Source organism: Mandrillus leucophaeus, unplaced genomic scaffold, assembly GCF_000951045.1.
Source record: "Mandrillus leucophaeus isolate KB7577 unplaced genomic scaffold, Mleu.le_1.0 Scaffold85, whole genome shotgun sequence".
Classification (NCBI taxonomy): Eukaryota; Metazoa; Chordata; class Mammalia; order Primates; family Cercopithecidae; genus Mandrillus; species Mandrillus leucophaeus.
Genome location: NW_012109252.1, coordinates 915,654 through 938,284, shown reverse-complemented (window position 1 = coordinate 938,284; position 22,631 = coordinate 915,654). Strand labels below are relative to the sequence as shown.

The following is a 22,631-nucleotide window of genomic DNA, read 5'->3' as shown; positions in this document are numbered from 1 at the left end:
GCTCCAATTTACTTGTCCAAAATGTGCATAGATTGACCCATGCTTTTGTAGAGAATTGAGATTCACCAACTTTACCCAAAAGTTTGTGCTTATTGACCTAGAGATGCCAGGACAGGAAGGTTCGCCAGAGTTGAACACCATAGTATATCATGACAACATCCAAAACAGAGCTACACCCCATGCCCCAAGCTTGGAAGGCACCTCCAGCACAGCCAGGACCTGAAACAGATGGGCAGTCCTGTCCTGGGCTGCCCCAGACCTCCAGTTGCAGGGTGGCTTTTGAATGCTCAGAAATCATTGAGCACACTAATAATGGGAAGAAATATCAGGTAATTCCCTTGGCATAAGTCTTATCCTTTCCAGTTAAGTACATTTTTATATATTTTTTAGGCAGGTTCTCCCTCTGTCACTCAGGTTGGAGTGGAATGGCAAGATCTCAGCTCACTGCGTCCTTGACCTCCATGCTCAAGAGATCCTCCCATTTCAGCCTCCTAAGATGTTGGGAAAACAGATGCATGCCACCACGACTGCACTTGCCATCACAGTTGGCTAATTTATTGTCATTTTTTACAGAAACAGGGTGTCCCTGTGTTGCCCAGGCTGGTCTTGAACTCCTGGGCTCAAGCAATCCTCTCACCTCAGCCTCACAAAGTGCTAGGAATACATATATGAGCCAGCACGCCCAGCCCTCATTCGATACTTCATTTCTATATAATCCCATGGACTAAGGCATCCACACAGCCTGAAAAAAACCAGGAAAGTGAGTCGTCTTGCACTTTCTCTTCAGAAATTCTGTGATAAGCTAAAAGCTGCTGTGGTATCCGCAAAAGAATAACACCTTAAAGCAAGCAAACCAACAGGTCTTCTGAGCAGTATTGCAAAACAATCCTTGCTATCCTTTAGCCCAAAATATTTTAGTAGTGAAAAGCAGCAAATAGTGGGTATCTGCCATCCTCTAAAGAACATGAAGCTTGTTGAAAGCCACTGACTTCCAGGCCCTCTGGTTGGGGCATGCGTCTGGAAGCATTCATCCCTCTGAAGGGTTTTGATTAAATGAAGCAAAGGAGGCTGTTAGTAACTCTCTGAGCTGTCTGAGCAGTTGTGACTGTCATTTAGGCCTAGTAATTCGTTATTATATCATTTGGAGACAGCGGAGCTGAGGATGGTGTTTCACGCTTTCAGGGAAGTGGATTGGAAGTGCGCAGCCCCAATTGTTGGCCACGTAGAGGCTTTGTGAGCCGGGGTGAATCTCTGAGGTTCTTTCTCAATCTACGTGGTAATTATGGCTGTCTAGTTCTTAACTGCAAGTAACAGTAACTAAGCCTGGATAACTTGAAGGAAAAAAAAGATACGGGGTTGTTCCCAGAATTAAGAGAAAAGCCCAGTGACCAGGTCGTGAGAATGCAAGTGACCCTGTGGAATGAAAGACTGACCTCCTGGCAGGGGGTGGGTTGAGGGCCTGAGGGTAAATTCAGCCAAATGTACCTGACCCTGCAGGTCAGGCCCCAAATCCTGGGAGACAGCCCCAGCTCAACCACGGGAGTGCACTTCCCCCACGCCCAGTCGGGGACAGTCAAGGAATTGTGACCAATGCTCATTAAAGCTGATTGTCATCGGGAGGAGTGACTCTCAGGGGACGTCCAGGTGCCATTCCCACAGGAGAAGAGGACGCAAACTGGGTTTCAATAGCCACAGATGTCCATGCTATGGATGGTAACACCCTCGCCTATTCTGCATCCTTTAGTACATCAAATAATTATAGGACCCCCATAATTTTAGAAAAGCACTCCAACCAAGGCACAGAGCAAGACAGATTTTATTTATCATTTTAAAGAACTGTAGCGTGGAACACATTGTGGGATCTCTATTTTCTTGCTGCCCCAGGAAGCTTCAACTCAGTGTGTTAATAATTCAAGAGGGTGTATTATGTATGAGCATTCTGTGGAATGTGAAAATTCATGAGAGTACTTATTTCCCTTTGAATTCTTAGGTTTGGTAGTTATTTTCTCAATGAGGTGAAAGAAGATTCACAGGTAGAACAACAGAAGAATTCAGAAAAAACAATAACTGCATAAGAAAGGGAATATTGGACGCATTTCATAATGTGATGGTTTCTTGAAAAATAAGAATGTTGAAGCAAGAGAAACCTGACCTGTAGTATCAGCTCTGCCTGTCTGTGCGTGATTGGGTAAATCAACTAACTTACGTATCTTTCTGCTTCTTCACCTGAATGATGAAAGTGGTAACACACACTTGGTTGGATGGCGGGGTTTTGCAACGTCTGCGAGTCACCAAGTGCAGTGTCTTGCACTTGGTATTTCCTCAATAAATGGCACCTAAATGCAGTTGCTGGCCAGCAAGATACAGATTGCAAGTTGGACATCAAAACTCGGTCACTGCAAAGCCACCGTCGGGCTATTTTTTAAAAAGTATCGGTTGTTTTTCGTGTTGTAATAACTTCACTCTTGGAGAAATTAGTGTATCATTCTGTTGAACTGTAAGACATTCAGTGTGATGGGCCACCAAGGATTGTGTTTTCTCTCAGCCCAGAAATGAATGGGGGACGGCTGGTTCTGAATTTTAAAAGCTGTATGATTTTTTGCGCCTTCTTTAACTGTGATATTTGGAATGCTCTCTTAAGTAGGTCTATAATTCTCTTTCATGTCATTTTTTTAGTGTGGTGAGCATTTACAAACAGAGCTCCCAAATTGAAAAGAAATCATAAAAAACGTAGGTTTTGGTTTGAAGGAAACCGAGGGTTCTTACTGTTTTTAATGCAAACCATCAAGAAATCTGTCAGCTTCAACATTACTATTCTGCGTTTCATGGTTCCTGCTAAATGTGCTGTTGATTAATCATGACGATGTGAATGTCATGGGAAAAATATGGAGCTTCATTTTGAAAACCATAAAGGCTCATTATGAAGACTCTGTTTCTTTCCTTCCCCTGCAAGGGACTCAGGTGCGCATATTAAAGCGAAGATAAATTCACACACAAAAATAGAAATCTAAAATTAAATATTTAATTAGAACTCTGATTTGCTTTAAAGATTGGTGGCATTGCACAGGCTATATTACACCCTCTGTATAATTTTTTCGACAAAAAAAGATACTGTTCATTTTAACAGGCCACTTTAATATTAATACATGTGTAATAGGATTGGAACTGAAAATCAGCTAGAGATGGTACATTTTACATTATTGGGAAAATTACAGTTCTGTATTGTAAAAACATTTATTTTTTAACAATGTACCTACATTAATCAAAAAATTACAGCATATTTAATAATTTTACAAATTCTTCATAAAAAATATATCTCTGTACAAAAAGGTCTTTCGCACCTACGTCGTGACAGCAGCGTGTGGTGGGACGGGAGGGAGGGTCGGCGATGACAATGGGTTTTCCTGATCATAATGCCAGCGTTCTTTTTTTTTTCCCCCTTTTTATAATAGCTTTTTTGTTGTTGTTTACAAAATATTTTACAGAAGAAAAAAATTATTGCAGCTAGCCTGAAAAAAGGCAAGATGTGTGTGTAAAACAAGCAGCAGTTTTAAACAGCTCTGAAGCACATGTCCTGTGTTAGCGTGTGGTCGCGTCCCTCACGCGTGTTCCTGTTGCCTTCAGGGAAGAGTCTTCTAGACCTAACTCAGCAAGCACAGCTCCTGACTGCCCTAAAACGAGATCCTCCAACACCTTGCGGAGACTCCGTTCAACACTGCACACAACCCTAGGAAGAAACTAGGCAGAATTCTCACAAGAGAATTCCACTGATTTTTTTTTTCATTTAAATAACATGCTTCGAACTGGCAACCCTAGGACAGTTTGACTTTGCACACAAAGGAAAATCATATCTAATCTGATATGTGGTTTCTTGTATGTATGTATGTCCTTTCGTTTCAGGATTTCATAGCATCATTGACCAGGGAGCAGGTCAGGGATGTGGGAACAGAGACATTAATTCAGACTCTGAAGTCAGCATTTTGCACCTAGTTTGAATGACTCAAACTTAGATATGTACAATATATATATATGTATGTATGTATATATATACACCTAATATGTATAGTAACCCTGTTCTCCCTTGCACACGAGCCTCCTCACACTTTCAACCGTCTTCTCTTTGTTTCGTTCAGTGTGTGTGTTAGGAGCACGACTCCCGCTGACCTCGTCCAGTCTACTGTGAAACAGCAAGGTAAGGATTCCCATTGGCAAAGCCAATCTCCAAGGATGTGGGCAGGGTGGCCAGGGAAAACTGTGCAGAGAATTCAGCGTAATGATACGGAATCCAACAGTGTGGGGTTCACAAGACAGAGGAGTCCCTAGGAGAGGCCAGTGAGTCCCCAGATAGCAGAGACCCCTTCCACTGAGGAACACAGCACTGGGAGCCGAGCCCTACGGAAATGTCCAAGTCAAAACGCGTGACTCTCCAGAGAATGCCCTGTTTTCCTGACCGCTTTTCCTTTATTCACATTTGAAGTCCTACATGGAAACCTTCAGTAGACCGACAGATAAATCAGTCTTAAAGCTAGGTGTGAATGTGTTCACTCCGACAACGTGAAGGCCAATTTGAACATTCTGACATTTCTATTACCAATGCCAATCTAAAATGTGAAAATTTGCCACAATTGGATAGGTACTGAAATATCAAATAATAAAATAAGTATTATCATTTCAAAAATATTTTATCAAACAAGTAAAAATAAACATGATCTTCACTTTGAATTTGTTACATAAACATCCTCATGGTCACATCTTCTACTTCATGTTTTGATTTTTATTCACCCTGGGGATCATACCGATTTTATTTGTACCATAACTTTTCATTTACCTATAATGTAATTTAAACCTGAAAAGTCACTGAAATTACCTTTCCATCTGGAATTATAAAGCATGAAACAAATAACAAATGAATGTATACAATATATCATTGTGAGAGGACAGTGTGTACTTTTTCCTTCCCTCTAAAAGAACACTTAGTATTTTGATCCTGAACAATTTTCACTGAGTTCAAGGTGCTACTGTGGTATATTGTCTTTCAATGCAATATCAAAGATCGATGGCACACTAAAAGACAAAGAAAACAAAAACAAAAACAAAACAAAACAAAAAACAGAAAACAAAAAAACTGCAAAAGGGAAGGCTGCATTGTGAGTTAAAACTCACAAGTTCAACAACTATCTAAAATAAATTACTATTCACAGTTTTACATGGCAAACAGAAATTTCTGCAAACCCCCTGCTATTAAGTAGTATCGGAGAGACAGTAATTGGATGAGGATGGTACTAAAGGAGGAAAACCTGGGAAATAAGGAGCCTTCTGTTATTTTCTCATTGGACCTCTTCAATGAATTCAACACATAAATGGAGCTAATTGAAGCAATAATAAAATAAATCTCTTCAATACTGTATTTCCTTTTAAATCTGTGCCATATCTAGGAATACTTTTCCCTAACACTCCAACTAAGCTGATGGTGGAATGGTTAGCTTGATAATATGAAAGAATGCTTATATACAATGGATACTGTGTATAAACCCTGTGTAAATAATTTATTTTTTATCAGAATCTTATGCAGTCATTCATAACACACTAGTGCAAAAAATTGTGCATCAAACATTCTGCGACAGAACAGCTGATTGGGAAATTTGCAGACATCCCTAGAGATGAACACACAGGGGAGCCGTGAGGTCCTCAAAGCTTGCCAGGTCTCGGAAGGACAGAGTGAAGCCTTTGTAGGTGTGTGCCTCTATCAGAAAGGTGTCTTCTTCCAGAAAGCTTGTTTTATTTTTCTCAAAGTATTCACGTTCATGGGGGTTAAAAAAAACCACACACACACACGCACAAGAGAACACATATTGTGGTGCTACCATTTTGTCACCGCACCCGAAGGACAGATCCACGAGCCCAGAAGATTGCATTGAAAGGCATCCCAGCAACACAGAAATACGAAAGTCTGAGGCATTGAGTACGACGTGTCGGCGTGACGTGGCAGTCTTCCTGGAGTGTGCCTTGATTTCAGACAGGTGCAGCCAGGCATTTAGAACCCACTTTCGGAATGAAAACGCAGGTGTACTTTGATCCGCAGAAGACTCTGGCACATTTCAGTAGAGATCCCCGCTGCACGTATGCCAGTAGACAAGGTTGAAGATCGCTGCAGTAAAGCCAGAGTGGAAGGGAGAGTGGTATATGGCACCAAAGGAATCACTGCTTGTCCATCAGAGGTATGGCTATGAATCAGTCCTGTTGGGGCACTGAGGGCTATACCACTGTACAGACTGTGTTCAGAGTTGTGTCAAACCTCACAGCCTTGGCTTCTGTGGGTTTTAAGTTTGTATCATACATGGGGTTTTCAAACGATGCTTGTCCATTGCTGTTTTCATGCCCAGCATAGCCATTGTATTGAACTTTTGGTCTCGTTCTAAGGAAAACAGAAAACAAATCATGAGAATCCTGGTTTCAGTTGGAGATTTAGCAGTCGGGACTGGGCGCAGGAGACAATGTCTACAGAGCAGGGAGGAGTACAGCCAGGACGTTTGCAAAGAAGGAAGGCGTCCACACCTGCACACCTGTCAGCTTATTTGTTTAAATTGGTGACTGGGAATATAAAATGGGTTTTGAAAAGTGAAGCAGTTTCAAAAATTAAATAAAATTTTTTTGAGACAGGGTCTCACTCTGTTGCCCAGGCTGGAGTGCAGTGGCACGACCACAGCTCACTTCAGCCTGGACCTCTCGGGCTCAGGCAATCCTCCCACCTCAGCCTCCTGGGTAGCTGGGATCAAAGATTTATTTATGCTTCCTACAAATGCCCCAGGGAAATTGGGAAGGTCCCAAAGGCTGAATTTGACTGGTTTTGTTTTGGATGTCTGTTTATCACTGATCAGTTATACAGCCTTGGTTAAGTCACAAAACTTTCTACTACTCTGTAAAATCGGGTTGTGGGCATATGCCTAGCCTTTAGGGCTGTATGATTAAACTAAATTTCAGGTTTAAGCTTTTAGTTCACTGTCGTTACTAATATTCACAAACAAATTATTTTTTATTTTGTCTCTGAGTTAAAAATGAATCTGTTTATAAAAAAGGAACTATACTCATTATTAAACTATTATCACATTTTCTGGTTAAAAGAAAACCCCTACCTACAATCTATGATAGAGAATTAGAGGATTTTCAGACTGAAAAGACAGAATCATGTCTGGTCTGGCTCTGGCTCCTTTTATTCTTTCCTTATTCCAGAAGAAATCAGATAAGAAAAATGTGCCACGTGGCAAAACCAGAAATTTAATGGACATAAACATGCTTCGCAAAAACATCGTCTGACATCGGGTGTCAAGAAACTTCTGCCGAGTCATTTACTAGTAGATTTCCTTACGTTACACATGCTCATTAAGAAAAAGAGAAGTAAGTAGTGCATGGCCCTGAGAAAACGGCAGAACTGCAATTTGTAACTGCCCTTGGAGTGGGAGAGGTCGACATTGCACTTGGAAAATGCGCCAGCAGCAGCGATAGTTAGCAAACAAATCCAGCCCCTCATGAATGAAGACCTGGCTAAAATGTTCACTCAATCGTCCGGATCACAAGCTGCCACAGTCCCTTCACGTCTAGGGAAATGCAACCCCACAGTGGAACTGGCGGCAGCTGGATGCTGAGGTGCACGCGTGCAGCTGCATCTGGCAGAGGGCTGTCAGGACCTCGGGCTCTGAGGAAGCAATTCCCCACATGCAAGCAACAGACTCAAAAATGAGCAGAAACAGGGTTTTTCTGGAGGAATACAGAGCCAATTCATTAAGAAATATTTATGTCTGTAGAGCCCGAGAAGCCAGTGTAGAGGGTGCCACAGGCTTGGTGCTTTCCTGACCAGGTAGTGAGAACTTGAAGGAAATGAATTGATGTGCTGCTGGCAACTGAGCCCTGGACTTCCTTGATTTTGCAAAAATTCCACCATCCCTCGCCCCTATGGCACGAGGGATGAAAAGACCCAACAGACTGAGAAGTCACAGTGGCCTCGTAGCCGCCCTCTTGAGAGCTGTGAGAGGGAAGAGCTTCCTTCATATTCAACACGCAGGGCAGCCTCCTGGTCTTGGTGCAGCATCAGGAAGGGAGGGAGTGCAGGTGTGATGACGACAGATTCCCCACTGGCCCAGAGGAGGCATCAAGTTTACATAAAAATAAGTGCTGTCTCCCTTATATCTGGCTCTGAAATCTGAGCTCTCTTTCCAAGGCACTGCCTTCACGGAGACACCCAACTACTCAACATCGACAGGGAAGATGCTCAGGTTTAATGACTAAAACTGGTGTGTATGTTGAATATACCCCCCAATGCTACATTGTCTTAAAGATATAATCAGAAGTCATATTTATGTATAAATATGCATATATAATTATGTGGGGTTATCTTTTTAAAGGCCAAGACAATCCCAGACTTACATGAAGGTTTGCATCTTTGCAGGCAAGTTAACGGAAAACAGCTTTAATGGACTTGACCCTTTCCTTGGGGTTAATGTGGATGCCAATCAAAAACAAAAATAAATTTGTAGGAATTGTAAGTTCCTACAGTATGTGTCTCTATAAGGATATTATATGACCCCGAGGAACCTTTGAAAGAAGATACATTTTTAGTGCATATCCCTTTAAGAAGAGAAGCCCCTCTAATTATGGCATCTTATTGGATAAGGTAGTGGCATATCCTTCTACATTTACTAAATTTTAAACTAGTCCTGAGCAGAAATTCAAGGATAAGGCTCATCAGACTTGTGTGTTTTGGGTATTTTTTCTTCCAAAAAATTAATACAGATGTGCCAATCTTTCATTTTGTAAATATCATCTGAAATGTTTTTTCACTGAGTCATATTCTTAAAGAAAGAACATTACCAGCCATTAGGGAACTGAAGACATAGGTACAAGCGGCTAATACACCTTTGAAGCAACATTCTCTCTACTGTGTACTTCAAAAGTGACTACAAGAAAGCACATATTTAAAGAGGCTATTTCATGAGTTATTTAAAAAAATATGACAGTTTTTCTGTTTTCTGTTAACCAGAATTAAGTGAAATATCCGTATTATATACTGATATTTATTTAACCTATGTAATTTTATTTCAGGGGATCATAATTTACTTCTTATTATTTGTAGTTAATGCTACCATTTCAAATAGTATTTTAGAGTAGTTTGGCATTTCCAGATTCCTCCAGGAATGTATTATCCATATACGGATACAGTGTACAAGGAGTTTATAGTTCCTCCAAAATAATCCTTTTTTTTGGCATCCACATTCATCCCAAGGAAAGGATCTAGTTCACTAAAGCTGGTTGTCCCCAAGTTTTGATATTTTGCAGTTAGTAGAGTTTTGCAAATTAATGGATATTCCGAACAGTTTTTCAAGAGATGGAACATCTATATTGCTTACTGCATATAAAGAGCTACATTTGTATTTGTTGAAGGAAGAAATCAGTGAAACAATTATCAATCACAGATTCACAGAGTTGAAAGTGGCCATAGAGAACATTCTGTTCAACCTTTTGCTGGAAGGTTGAAATACCTTCTAAAGGTTCTCATGGCTGGCCATGGAGCCTGAATATAGAGATAGAATCCTTTATTTCATCTTTCAATTGAACATGAAAGAAAAAAATTATTTCTCAACTCAGTCATTTATTCTCTTATTTCTTAGATGTATCCTGCTTAAAAAGTAGGGCAGAAAACAACAAAAAAGACAACAAAAAATCTTCACAAATAAGCATTGTTAGTGTAAGAAAGAGCACTGCTCTCACTCATAAGTGGGAGCTGAACGATGAGAACATATGGACACATCGGGGGACAACACACATTGGGGCCTGTGGGTGGTTGGGGGTAGGGAGAGCATCAAGAAGAACAGCTGATGGGCGTTGGGCTTAATACCTGACGGACGGGCTGATCTGTGCAGCAAACCACCATGGCTTACGTTTCCCTAGGTAATAAACCTGCACATCCTGCACATGTACCCCAGAACTCAAAAGCTGATTACAAAAAGGAAGAACATTGCATAGTAATATAAAATACGTGTGCACGGGAGCACGAGACCATACCCATTACTTAAACCCATAGTTTACACTCACAACATTCTCAAATAGATGGTGTTTCTGCAGTACCTGTGTTTGTAGAGGTAAAATGCAAACCCTGATAAAATTAGAGCAAAGAAAGGAACCAGAATGGCAGCCGCCACAGAGCCACTGCTGGTGCCGTGGTAATGATTCGAAGAGTCTTGATCTGGGTTTAAGGGATCTGGAAGATAAAGGAAGTATTCAATTTGTTGTTACTGTACTCTGCTTGAAGAAATAAGTATGATACATTTTATAAATGGATATGAACTCTACAAGAAGCAGACGGAGTTACCATTTCACAGGAAACCAACTGATATTCTTTTCTAAAGATTTTAATATCCACTTAGTGACCAAGACAAAAAACTATTTCCTACTAATCATGGAGAATACTACGAAAGAGTCCCAACATTTAAAATGTGAGAAAGGCAAAAGGGTCACTTTACATCCTGACTTTTGTTTATAGTTATAGGTATTTTCACAAAAACTAACTGAAAACATTTATATATGTTTTCTATATTCAGAGGTCAGTAATATTTGCTGTTTGTTTCTGTCTTAAGGCCAGACTCAGCAAAATATGTCATTGAAATTATGTAAATATCCCAGTTATGCACACAAATGGCATTGCATTCTTCATATGTGAATAGGATGGTGCTATCTGATCCGCCTTTATTTTAGGTAGATTCTGAAATTCACATCTGAATTTAGAAATACTCAAAAAAAAATATAGTTCAACGTCACAATGCAAGTTTCCATGAAGACACAAAATAATGCTAAAATACAACTTTTTAAATTAATTAATTATTTTTTCTTGAGACAGAGGCTCACCCTGTCGCCCAGGCTGGAGTGCAGTGGAGCCATCTCAGCTCATTGCAACCTCCGCCTCCAAGGTTCAAGTGATTCTCCTGCCTCAGCCTTCCAAGTAGCTGGGATGACAGGTGCCCGCCACCATGCCTGGCTATTTTTTGTATTTTTAGTAGAGATAGGGTTTCATCATGTTGGCCAGACTAGTCTCGAACTCCTGACTTCAAATGATCCGCCCACCTCGGCCTCCAAAAGTTCTGGGATTACAGGCCTAAGCCACTGCGCCCGGCCTAAAATATACCTTTTATCCATTAGAAAGGAAGGCAGATGTAAATACTTCATGTATCATGAAGGTGATAGAATCATCCATTCTATAATACACGACTATGGAGTGTCTCATTGCATGGTACTGAGAGGAAAGCATTAAAAATTCAAATCCACAAATATTTATTAAGCAACTGTTGCCAAAGAAGAAAACAAGTTCTTGAAGAGTGTACTAACAAAATACAATTTTGAGATGGATTTGGCCTAATTGCATGGAGTCACTTAATGCAGGTGTGCAATGAATTATGATTGGCGTCATCTCAATATAGCAGAATTGTTAAGAAGAAGCTGATCTGGTTTTCATATTTCCAGAATTTATAAAATGTCAAATTCAAAGAGATGTTGCTTTATTTATTGTTATATAAACCAGAAATGCAAAAAATCAATCAAATATTAAAAATCTTTAAATCACTATTTGTATCAACATTCTTTAATTTTCATATAAAAACTCAAATGACATTATTTGCCATTTGCTTCAATCGATGTAGGATTACGACTGCCTACAATATTAACGTCCAATAGGAACATATTTCGAAATAATGTTGGCTTTTTAAAACTACATATCTTTTTGAGATTTGTCCCATCCTCATGCAAAAGGAAAATGCCAGACGTCTGCTCTCTTGCAATCTGAGCACCCAGGTTATGGATGTGCAGTGAGTGAGGCCAACTGGATGTTCCCACCCCAGGCACTGTATTGGAAGTGAGGGATGCAAAACATTCTGTGATGGTTTAAAAGTTGTTCCATGGGTGAAGGGGTTCTAGAACCCTGGGGACAACGTAAGTGTGTGTGTGTGTGCACACACATTGAGGGTGGTCCCAGCAGCAGCAGTGGTGGCAGCAGTGATGTCCGGTGACCAGGGGTGGTGCTGTCCAACAGAGAGCAGTGGTGCCCTACTCAGATGGCACCAACTTCATGGGTTGGTTGTGAAAATCATATGTTAGTACATCTCAAGGGCTTACAACAATGCCTGGCACAGAGGGAATGTTCACTCGGACTCAGAGTCACAAAAATAGAAGCTTCCTGAAGCCAGGGTTTTTGTTTTGTTTGGTTTGGTTTGGTTTGGTTTGGTTAGCTTTCCTCTTGAATCCTCAGAACCTGCAACAAAAGCTAGGATACAGTATGTGCTCAATATATATTTGTGAAATTTTTAAAAAAGTTTTATCTTTATAGCATTTCAGCACCCAAATATGTTTTAGTTTCCATTATGTTGCCATACATTGATCTCCAAGTTTCTGTAATTCTGGGACTCTCTGTCTCATTCTTATAAATGTGTATTCTACTTACATTAACCATAGTTACTTTCTTTTATCTGAAAACAAAGCTACACACTTTTATCCATAATAGATATCAAAATTCAAATAATAAAATGCTGGAAAATCTACATGTCCCAAGACACCTCACATGAAAACAAAGAACACCACATAAGAAGATGTTTGTGAATTACATAACCAAACGTACTGTGAGATTATTACATGTCTGCAGCTCCTGGTTAATTTCAGTTACTTACCCTTGTTTTAATAATTTGAAGGTTAATATACACACATGGTGCTAATTAAGATGGCATAAAGGGATATGAAAACAAATAATATAAAGGAAAATTAAAATAATCATTTCTTGCCCTACAAGGCAGTTCCTCTTTAGAGTTGAGGGTTTTAAAAATTGTCCTTCCAACAATGTACTCTTAATATATGTGATTATTTTTCTCTTTCCTCATTTTAATAATTGGTGATATTATTTGCATGTTATGTGGCTTTTTAACCTTAACAGTATATTTCTGAGGCTCTTCCATTGGCATATATAAATCAGATTTAATTTTTTAAGGTGCGTAGTATTCTACTGATTAGACATAACAACATTTATTTAGCCAGTCTACTGTCCAGGGACATTTAGGGTATTTCTAGTATCTTCTATAATGCTGCAATGAAATCTTTTGCCTCTATCTATGCATTAGCAGGAGTCTACATTATATAGGACAAATCTTCAGAAGTAGAATTATTGACGAACAGAATTTGTGCCTTTTAGTGTTGCTACATCCTACTTAATTGCTCTCTAAAGAGGCACTGCAATTTCATTCAACCATTATCCTACGAGGGTCTTTACAGTAACACATGGACAGCGTGTGTGATCCCTCTGCTACCCTCCTTTCCCTCCTCCTCCCGCTCCCTGTTTTCCCCTTTCCCTCCTCCTCTCTCATCGCCCTCCTTCCACGTGTTATTATTGGTTCCACCACTGTTGTGCAACTGTTGCTGCTGCTACTATGGTGATAAATCAAACACAGTAGTTAGGTATTTATAAATTTACATTTTTTTACTGAAGAAGGAGGGTGATAAGCTAGGTCATTCAATTTTCTAAAGCTCATTCTTGAAACAAATGCACATCCAGTCACACAACACTTCACGTGGGGGATACATTCTGAGAAATGCTTCGTGAGGCCATTTTGCGGCTGTGTGAGCCTCAGAGTGCACTCACACACCTAGATGGTGTTGCCTACTGCACACCTAGGCTATAGGTACAGCCAGTGGCTCCTACGTGAGTAACGCCGTGCACTATGACATTATGGCAGCCATGGTGTCACCAGGTGTTAGGAATTTTTCAGGTTCTTTAGAATCTTATGTGGTCACTGGTGTATACGAGATCTTTTGTTGACCAAAATGTCATTATGCGATGTGTGACTATCCTATATAATTCATTCACTTAAGCTGAACACACAATCCAAGGCTTTCTCAGTGTATTCATAGGGTGGTGCAATCATCACCACGGTCTCACTTAGAAGACTGGTGTCCTTCCAAAAGAATCTCAGTATCTCTTAGCTTTATTCTTCCTCCACCTTCATCGCAACCTTTAGCCCTAGACAACCACTAATCAATGTTCCATCTCTATGGATTTGCCTGTTACGGACATTTCCTGTAATGGATTCATACACTATTTGGCCTTTTTTATCTGGCTTCCTTCATTTAGCATGATGTTTCAAGGTCCATCCCTGTTGTAGCGTTCATCAATACTTTATTCTTCTTCAGTGCTAATATTCCATTGTGTGGCTATACTACATATTGTTTATCCATTCATCCACTGATAGACATTTTAGTTGTATGCACATTTGGGTTATTACAAATAATGCTGCTCTAAGATTCATGTACAAGTTTTGTGTGACATATATTTTCAGTTCTTTCAGCTACACATGTAGGAGTGGAATTGCTGGAGCTTACAGTAACAACTGTTTGATGAACTGCCAGAGTGTTTTCCACAGCAGCTGTATCATTTCGTGTTTCCCCAGCAAAGCACGACTGTTCCAGTTCCTCTGCCTTCTTGCCACCCTTTGCTATTTGGCTTTCAGATCACAATCATCCTTGTGGACGTGAAGTGGTATCCCAGTGTGGTTTTGATTTGCATTTCCCTAATAATGATTATAATCAACATATTTTCATGGGCTTATTGCCATCTGCATGTCTTTAGAGACATATCTATTCAAATCTTTTGTCAATTTCTTATTTAGGTTATTTGCCTCTGTATTTTTCAGCCATAAGAATTCTTTGTATATTCTGGATACAAGTCACTTATCAGGTACACAATTTTATGTATTTTCTCTCATTCTTTGTGTGTATGCTAGGGTTGGGTCACTCAATCTTAATGGGGAAATTAATTTATTGTTGAGTTTTTTGTGCAAGTTTTTGCATTAAAGTTGTCTTTCAAGTTAATTTTATTTTAGTATCCACTTAATGACAATCACATTTTTTGGTTTATCTACTGACTAGAAAAAATTAGGAGGTTGTTTATTTTTATCCATAAAAATAGATACTTGCCATCATTCTTAAATGAATGGTTGTTGTTGCAGAATTCCTTAAACACAAACTTCTCTAATTAGCTGAAGGGCGGGGGGACTTACTTATGAGTCAAATTATTTTGTAAAGTAAATTTCTTTTTCCTGACAATAACCTCATCATCACATGAGAATACAAATTCCTTGTTGAAGCAAGCTGTTATTTTGTTAGATTAAAAAGAAATGGGGTAATGCAAATAAAATTAGTAATAGCAAACTGATAGTTCAGGTCAAGTTCACTGGATCGGTAAACTTAGACATCTACACAGCATCTTGTACAGCTCACTGGGGTGTCCTTAAACAAAATTACTAGAGCGTGTGCTACATAGAGAAAGGAGGACAAATAACTCCGGGATTTGGCTTAGAGCAAGAGAAAAAACATTACCCATCATTAGTGTTGGTCTAATGCGTTTATTCTATTTCATTACCTCAAAATAATATAACCCAATTTAAAATATAATCTCAGCCATGGCCAACATTATAATGCTCTTCTATTTAATAATACTGTAGTTTGAATAGTGGAAGTAAAGTATTTTATGATTAATTATCCTTTTTTTTTTTTTTGCCTTTCTACAAGCCAGTAGACATTTTTTGCATTCAGCACTTTGATAAAAGTCTTACAAAATAACTTCATCGTGGTAATCATCACAAAATTGTATACTCACATTCTTCCAAAAGGTGGCTCTGGTAGCAAAGCCTATATGGTAATTTTCTTCTTTATAAAATAATGTGTGAATAGTATAAATGCATTAGACCAACACTATGTCTGGCATATTTATTGCATTATTTCTGGCTTTGTGTTTGTCTATTTTGCTATTCAAAATACTTTTTTTTTCATTCAGCTGTAAAATATGTTAGTCTCTCCCATTATTTTTGTTTAGGTTTCTTTTAGAGTTGTCTTTTCTATTTCTTCTTAGAAAAATCACTGGAAAGCCAAACTGATATTTGCTTTAAAAAATATCCTAAGTGCAACTTACCTTGCCTTTCTAGCTTAAATTTTCCAAAGTCTTTTCCATGAATGTCACCTTGAAAGGTAAATCCTCCTCTTTCAAGTCCAGATGATACCTGATATATAGGAAAGAAAAGAAATATAAAGGTATACAAAAGAATGAATAATATCTTCTTTTAGTATATCTTTTAATATAACTGTTACAGCTCATATTTAGATACTACTGGTTAAATATTTTATTTCTGCCACTCCTTTTGGTGACACATTTATAGTTAAAGATCAGAAACCAACACAGAAGTGAACTTCACCTAACGTATGTAAATCTCACAATCTCATTTTGATCTCGAAAATGATAGTAAATTTTACAGTATATCCATATGGTAACTACACTTTCTAAGGGAAGACAAATGTATGAATTAAGAAACAATCTACGTTATGTAAAACTGGCTGTGTGTCCCAGCTACTGGGCAGGGTACATCATGTGAGGCTGTCTACCCTTAAGTCAGATAGTGAATTAGAACACAAACAAATGGTTAACTTGCAAAGAAGGGTGTTAAGGGGGACGTCTTAAGTCTCTCTGGCAATGATTTCTCTTAGAACGAGCAGCGTGGTTATCAAGTGGTCTTAGAAAATTTCTGGTGGTACCACTCATGATATAATGTAGCAGTAACATCACAGACCCTGGATTTCAGGTCTTGTTCTGCCCTCAACTGCAACCACCCCTTTAAGGATGGCCAATTTGTTTCTTACGTCTTAGACCTGGTTTCTTCCCTTATAAAATGAACGAATAAAATGACCACTCTGTCAACAAGAGGGGCGGCCGAGTTTTCAAGGGGCACACATAAGACAGCTCTACTCAGAAGCCTCCAATCCGTAGCCCTCGCCTCTGCAGAGATATTAGAAAGCCTGTGCTTTGTCACAGACCTTACACATGTACTTACGTAACCATCTAGTCCCCAGTTGTCATTTTCAAACTTGCTTACAAAAATATCTGCCGGACCTTTAATTTGAAAAGCTTTTAGGAGTAAGTGGGCCTCCTCCTTCTTGTAAACGCCTGTGAAAAGATCAGCAGGTCAGGCTTACCTTGGAGAAAGTTAGCAATTCAGCCCTTTCATCCATTTGATGTGGAATGTGGTACAGAGACGATAATATCATAGATAATAGAAAACTCAAACAGAAATTGTATTTTTATTTGTGAATTTTAGCCTTGGAGCTTCTTTTTTCCCCTGAAAATCTTCCTACATCCTTGTCTATCTTCAATAGGTATAATCCACTCCACTAAGTTCAAAACCCTTATTCCACAGAAAGAATAAATAATAACATATCTGATTTTGCTAATTAAAAAATCTCTCTCTAAAAAAGTACACAATAGAAATACTTACATCACAGAATTAATGTAAGAATGAAAAAGATAATACACATACGGTGCTTAAAATACTTTTTGCCATATAAATCAAGGCTGTTTTTATTAATTGTGTGATGATTTTAAAAATCTCATGATGAGCACATGAGTTAAGAAAAAAAGGATTAAAAAATAAAGTTTGGAGACATGCATTATCTATATATGAATCTCAGATTCTTGACTTAATATGGGCATAATTTTGAGCAAATCAGTTCACTTTTCTGTACTGGTTTTGTAATCTTTAAAATGATAAAATAGTACCAACCTCTCATGGCTAGGGAGAGGCTCCAATGAGTTACAGTATATGCAAAGTCAACAGAACATTAATAATTAATACTTACTAGATCACCTCTCTGTGAAAAGAGAGCAGGTCTATTTCCGCTCACACCATGCATTTCGTGAATTCTTCGGGACCTACCTGTCAACCTCAGCTCCACTTGCGAGGCTTCACTGAAGGTGGCATTCACCTTACTGCTTGTGGCATTGAACCAGTCAACAGTTAGAGTGGCGGGTTGCCTTTTCCCTAAATATTCATAATATCCCTTCCACACTGAATTGACGAAAAAGACGTCTGAAGGAACTGTGGGAAGGGGGGAAACAGATGAATGTCAGCACACACACAAACAATAAATTCAGACGTCATTAAACATAGAAGGCATAATACTGCTTAGTGAGCGATCACAGATGAGGGCAGTGATGAAGACAAGGGGAGCCTAGTGCATCGCTGTTCACAGCATGTGCAAAACTCAAAAGAAGCAGGTGCGAAGATTATTATGGTATGCAAGTAGACATTTGTGTTTATGGTCTTATTTTTATTATTATTATTATTATTAGAAGCCAAAGCATACCTATTTTAACAGCCCTTCCAAGGTCATAGGGTATGGTGAATTAGGACTTCTAACATTAGTTTAGTTTTTACTGTGCTTAGTAAGATATATGTTTATCTGACCCATGAAATCACTACTGATATTTCAATAATATCCAAGTCTACTCTTTGAAAGACTTGGAAGGCTCAGAAGAACTGATATATATCATTCGACAGCAATGCCCTATCTTGAAAAAGCTTACATATCCCAGCACCAACTGCACTGGATATTCCAGCACCACATGGACTTATGAAGACAAAGCCCTTTCATTTCAGAGTCTTTCTTTTGTAAGTAGAGTCAGTCCCTCTCATTCACACTCTTCTGCTCTTCTTTAATCTCTTTGTGTAAAATATTCCATAAGTAAGAAAAGATGGGCTCAATAATTTCAAATTTTTCTTTCATATATGTCTTTTAAATTCAGTAATAAAAGACACAGTCTTTTTAAAGCATAGAATTCATCGACAGGAAAACTTGCAAAGATTATTGAGATATTTCCTCATGCTTTCACTGCTTAAGAAAAAAAAAACTTATTTTTCATGTGTTTGTTTAAAAATGTGTATAAAATCCTGCCATTTTCACACATGAATTGTAGTGTATAAATCCACATGATGATTCCAATGTTCCTTTTTGTTTTCTGCCTTATGATGTGTATGAATTATTTACTTAGACAAGATTCATGATAAGCATAATTGGTCAAAACACATTGCTTGAGTTGCTAGGTGGAAATGAAGATTCATGTCTCCCTAGCCTATTTTTTAGAAAGTCCATTTACAGTTGCAAATAATGAGGACAAAAGTATATTGTGCCTATACCTATGCTTCTCTTTTCAGCCCAGTTGGCCATTTTCTTGTTTTCCTAGGCAGGCTAAACCTATAAAGCTTGGCCTAGCAAGAGAAGGGTTAAAGAAGAACAGAAGATAATAGCTTCCTTTGGCCTTAAGTAGACCCCACCTTCTCATAATAATAGTGATAAGAAAATAAGTTAAAAACTCATATATCCACACAAGTATCTAACACATTTACTTACAAATCACTGAGTTTAGACACATCTACTTAGCCATTGCCAGCACCACAGAGACCCCCATTTTAATCAGCAACTCCAAAATAACTTTATTTTCCATTACTAAAATTAATAGCCTTTGAAGCACATAAAAATGTTTTCCCTAATTAGAAGTTATATGCTCTTCTGAAGTTACTAAACCACTTGTCCAAGCATTCACTTAAGGTAATCCTGTTGAAGTTTCACAGGAATGGGCCAGGCTTGGCTGGGTAGGGTAAGATACAATCAATGTCTTAGAAGTGGCTTCTGTGTATTAAATATGACCACGAGCCATGTGGTAGAGGTCATCTTTCTGGGTCTCTATAATTTCACTTGTTGCTGGCAGCCTGCAGTATAATGCAGAAGCCACATAGCTGAGATGTACTACAATGTACCACCTTGATGAAGAATCACATTCTATTAGCACTTCCCTTCCAAGAGCATACGAAAAGGAATATTGATAATAATGTTTGCACCTACAAAAGGAGTGTATAGAGATTTCAATATCTTGAACACAAAATAAGCAAATAAAAAACACAACACACACACAACAATAATAACAAAAAGAGACTGTGTTTTCTTCCATTGGAGAAAATGTTGCCTGGATAAAAAGCTTTGACTTCTGTATGTGATTTTTAGGTGATATTTAAATAAAATAGTCTAGAGAGATTTAAAAAATATTTTATATTCTTTAGTATGCAGATTGGAGAAATTCCTTTAGTCATATTGGCACATTTTTCTTTGTCTAAGAATTAAGTGTGTAATACAGCATCCTGACAATAGCATTACAGATACTCTTTCCATGTTTGATTCTAAAATAGAGCTTATGTCCAAAAAAAAAGTGTGAAAACCTGAATAAAGTACTAGTGACCTTATATATTTACAAGGGATTTCTCTTTCTGATAAAACAACAACAACAACAAAATACCCAACTTAAATTAATATAATTTGGGATCCATTTTGTTATTTAAATATAATTTAAATTTAAAACACAGATAGAACATGCCAGATGATTTTGTATCGTGAAAACTTTCCTCAGGAAATAGGACAAAACACAGATAGAACATGCCAGATGATTTTGTATAGTGAAAACTTTCCTCGGGAAATAGGACTGCATTTTTGCAATTTGCTACATAATGCATTTAGCAAAAGGCACCACATACAACAAAAAACTATAATTAACATCTTAGAAGGCAAAGGATGCCTGAATGAATGGAGATACTTGGAAAAAATCGGGCTCCATATTTGAACTGTTTGCATTAACAACTTACGCTGTAAAAATGCCTCATTGATATGAGCTTCCTCATTTGGAGGAAGAAAATCGCAACCCTCTTTATAAGGCTCTCCATTATACCACATGGAATGATCAGTGTTTTCATTTCTCCTGCCAAACGCGGAAGGCACGTTTGAATGAAACAGTGTGTGATAACACGAAAGGTTTTCTTTCTGAGTGGAGTAACGTTATTTCATTAACAAACCACTGTTGTGAAATACACAGAATTCTATGTAGGCTTCGTGTTTTAAATAATTGAAACATTAACTTTGTCATGGACTAACGGATTCGGAAATTTAAATGTTGAGAATTGTTTCACTGTGCAGAGTAGAGAACAAATCACTTTATTTGATTGAAATCTATAACTGTTCTGGTATACAAACCTGGAGTTTTAGTAACTGTTTCATTAACTTCTCTCACTCCTTTACCTACAAGTAAAAAGACAAATTATCATTTTTTAAAAAAAACATTTTTGAGTAAGTTTGAAAAAATGTCAAATTGAAGCAATTTTCCTTCTCCAGATTTTTTAATGTACAAAATATGAATACCTTATACATATACATTTTAAACCCATGTCTTTACAGCAGAATATTCTTGGTGTTTGTGGGAAAGCAGAGTTTAAGGATGAAAAATCAATGTACATCTATCTACGCATATTTCCATTGAAAGTGCTACAACAGAGAGCCTTGCAAAGGAGGGTGGCTTCTATGACTTTTCTCATATCCTACTTGGAATACCCTGCTACATATGAAATAACCAAATAACCACGATGTTATAGTCCCTCTTGATTGTCCAATACCCCACCCAAGTCAATGAATTTATACATTACTATTGAAAAATTCAAAATTATTTCCATTTCAGAATGTTCATTTTGGTCTATCAAGTTAGATTTAAATCATAATTTCTTAGCTTTCACAGTTTTATATCAAACTACGAATCACCATTTTAAAAGTTTTCATTCTTCTATTTCTAACAGGGAAGGGCAAGGGAAACAAAAGTCTCTCTAAAATCCCTAATATGAGAACTATAAATAGGCTCCAGGAAACAAAACCTAAGGTCACTGACTTTCTCATGTTCCATCATTTTTGGTTTATGCTGTTTAGACTCCATGGATTTATAAATTACATACAGCGGAGAACCTGAAAGTTTGGCTATCATCAAAGCTGACCCAGGCTGATGATTGTCACTTGTAAACACACAAATTGGTAATTAATGGATCGTTCTATGTGAATTGCTTTTGTCATTTTACAAAGCAGAACCAATGTCAGGGACACATAAACTTAGGTTTTACCACAAACAGCATGTGGTCTTAAAAATAACCACCTATATATTCTCGGATACTTGGTGATATTTATTCATTTTCATCTCTAAGAACTACTTTTCCTGAAAATATACCGAGTATTATTTTCCTTTTAATTCAGAATGCTTTTCTTTAACCAAATAGCTTTTCTTTTTTGGCTTAAAATAATACAATGATTGTATTATGTACTAATTGCATACTAATTGTACTATACATCCGCTTGGCTCTGCCACCGTTGCATCAAACACTGAGGATACACACGTTCACGCACACAGCTCACGCACATGAAGCAGGACTGAGGCAGGTGACGATGCTGCAGCCTCAAGCTCTTACTTATGGGTTTCTCACATGGACACTAGCCTGATGGGCAGCCGATCCTTTCCCTTGCTCTTTGGAAAAGTATGCCACTCCTTGATCAGTAACTTACTTTTACACACAGGCGACTTTCCTGTCCATTTCATGTCTGCTTTACAGGTTCTGTGCTCAGATCCACCTGCGAGGAAGAAGCCTGGATGGCAAGTGTACACTAAGGTGTAGCCGAAAGTAGGAAGATCGATGGCTCTCACGTCTGCGTGCGCCGGGGTTTCTGGCTGTCTGCAGGCATGAGCTGAAACAACATTAGGAAATACTGAGACTTTGTTTACTGCAAAGTCAGCACATGTGTCTAGAGAAATGAATAGACCAAAACAGTTTGGAAATTGTTATGCAGTCAGTCATACATATATGTTACACATATGTATGTCATGTTTTTGGTAGAGATGAAGTCTTGCTATATTGTCTAGTCTGTGC

General features: G+C 38.2%; 1 protein-coding gene across 1 annotated transcript in view; it reads right to left on the bottom strand.

The window, feature by feature from the left end:
* Positions 1–5,521: 5,521 nt before the first annotated feature.
* Positions 5,522–22,631, bottom strand: part of CSMD1 (CUB and Sushi multiple domains 1) — a 666,897-nt gene continuing 649,787 nt past the window's right edge. Inside the window, exons 52-57 of the mRNA XM_011968609.1 lie at positions 22,270–22,449; positions 17,784–17,945; positions 16,905–17,017; positions 15,992–16,079; positions 10,120–10,252; positions 5,522–6,415 (exon numbers count right to left, since the gene is read on the bottom strand). Of these exons, the coding sequence (XP_011823999.1) occupies positions 6,256–6,415; positions 10,120–10,252; positions 15,992–16,079; positions 16,905–17,017; positions 17,784–17,945; positions 22,270–22,449 (836 nt within the window). The 3' untranslated portion in view covers positions 5,522–6,255. The remainder of the gene's footprint in view (positions 6,416–10,119; positions 10,253–15,991; positions 16,080–16,904; positions 17,018–17,783; positions 17,946–22,269; positions 22,450–22,631) is intronic.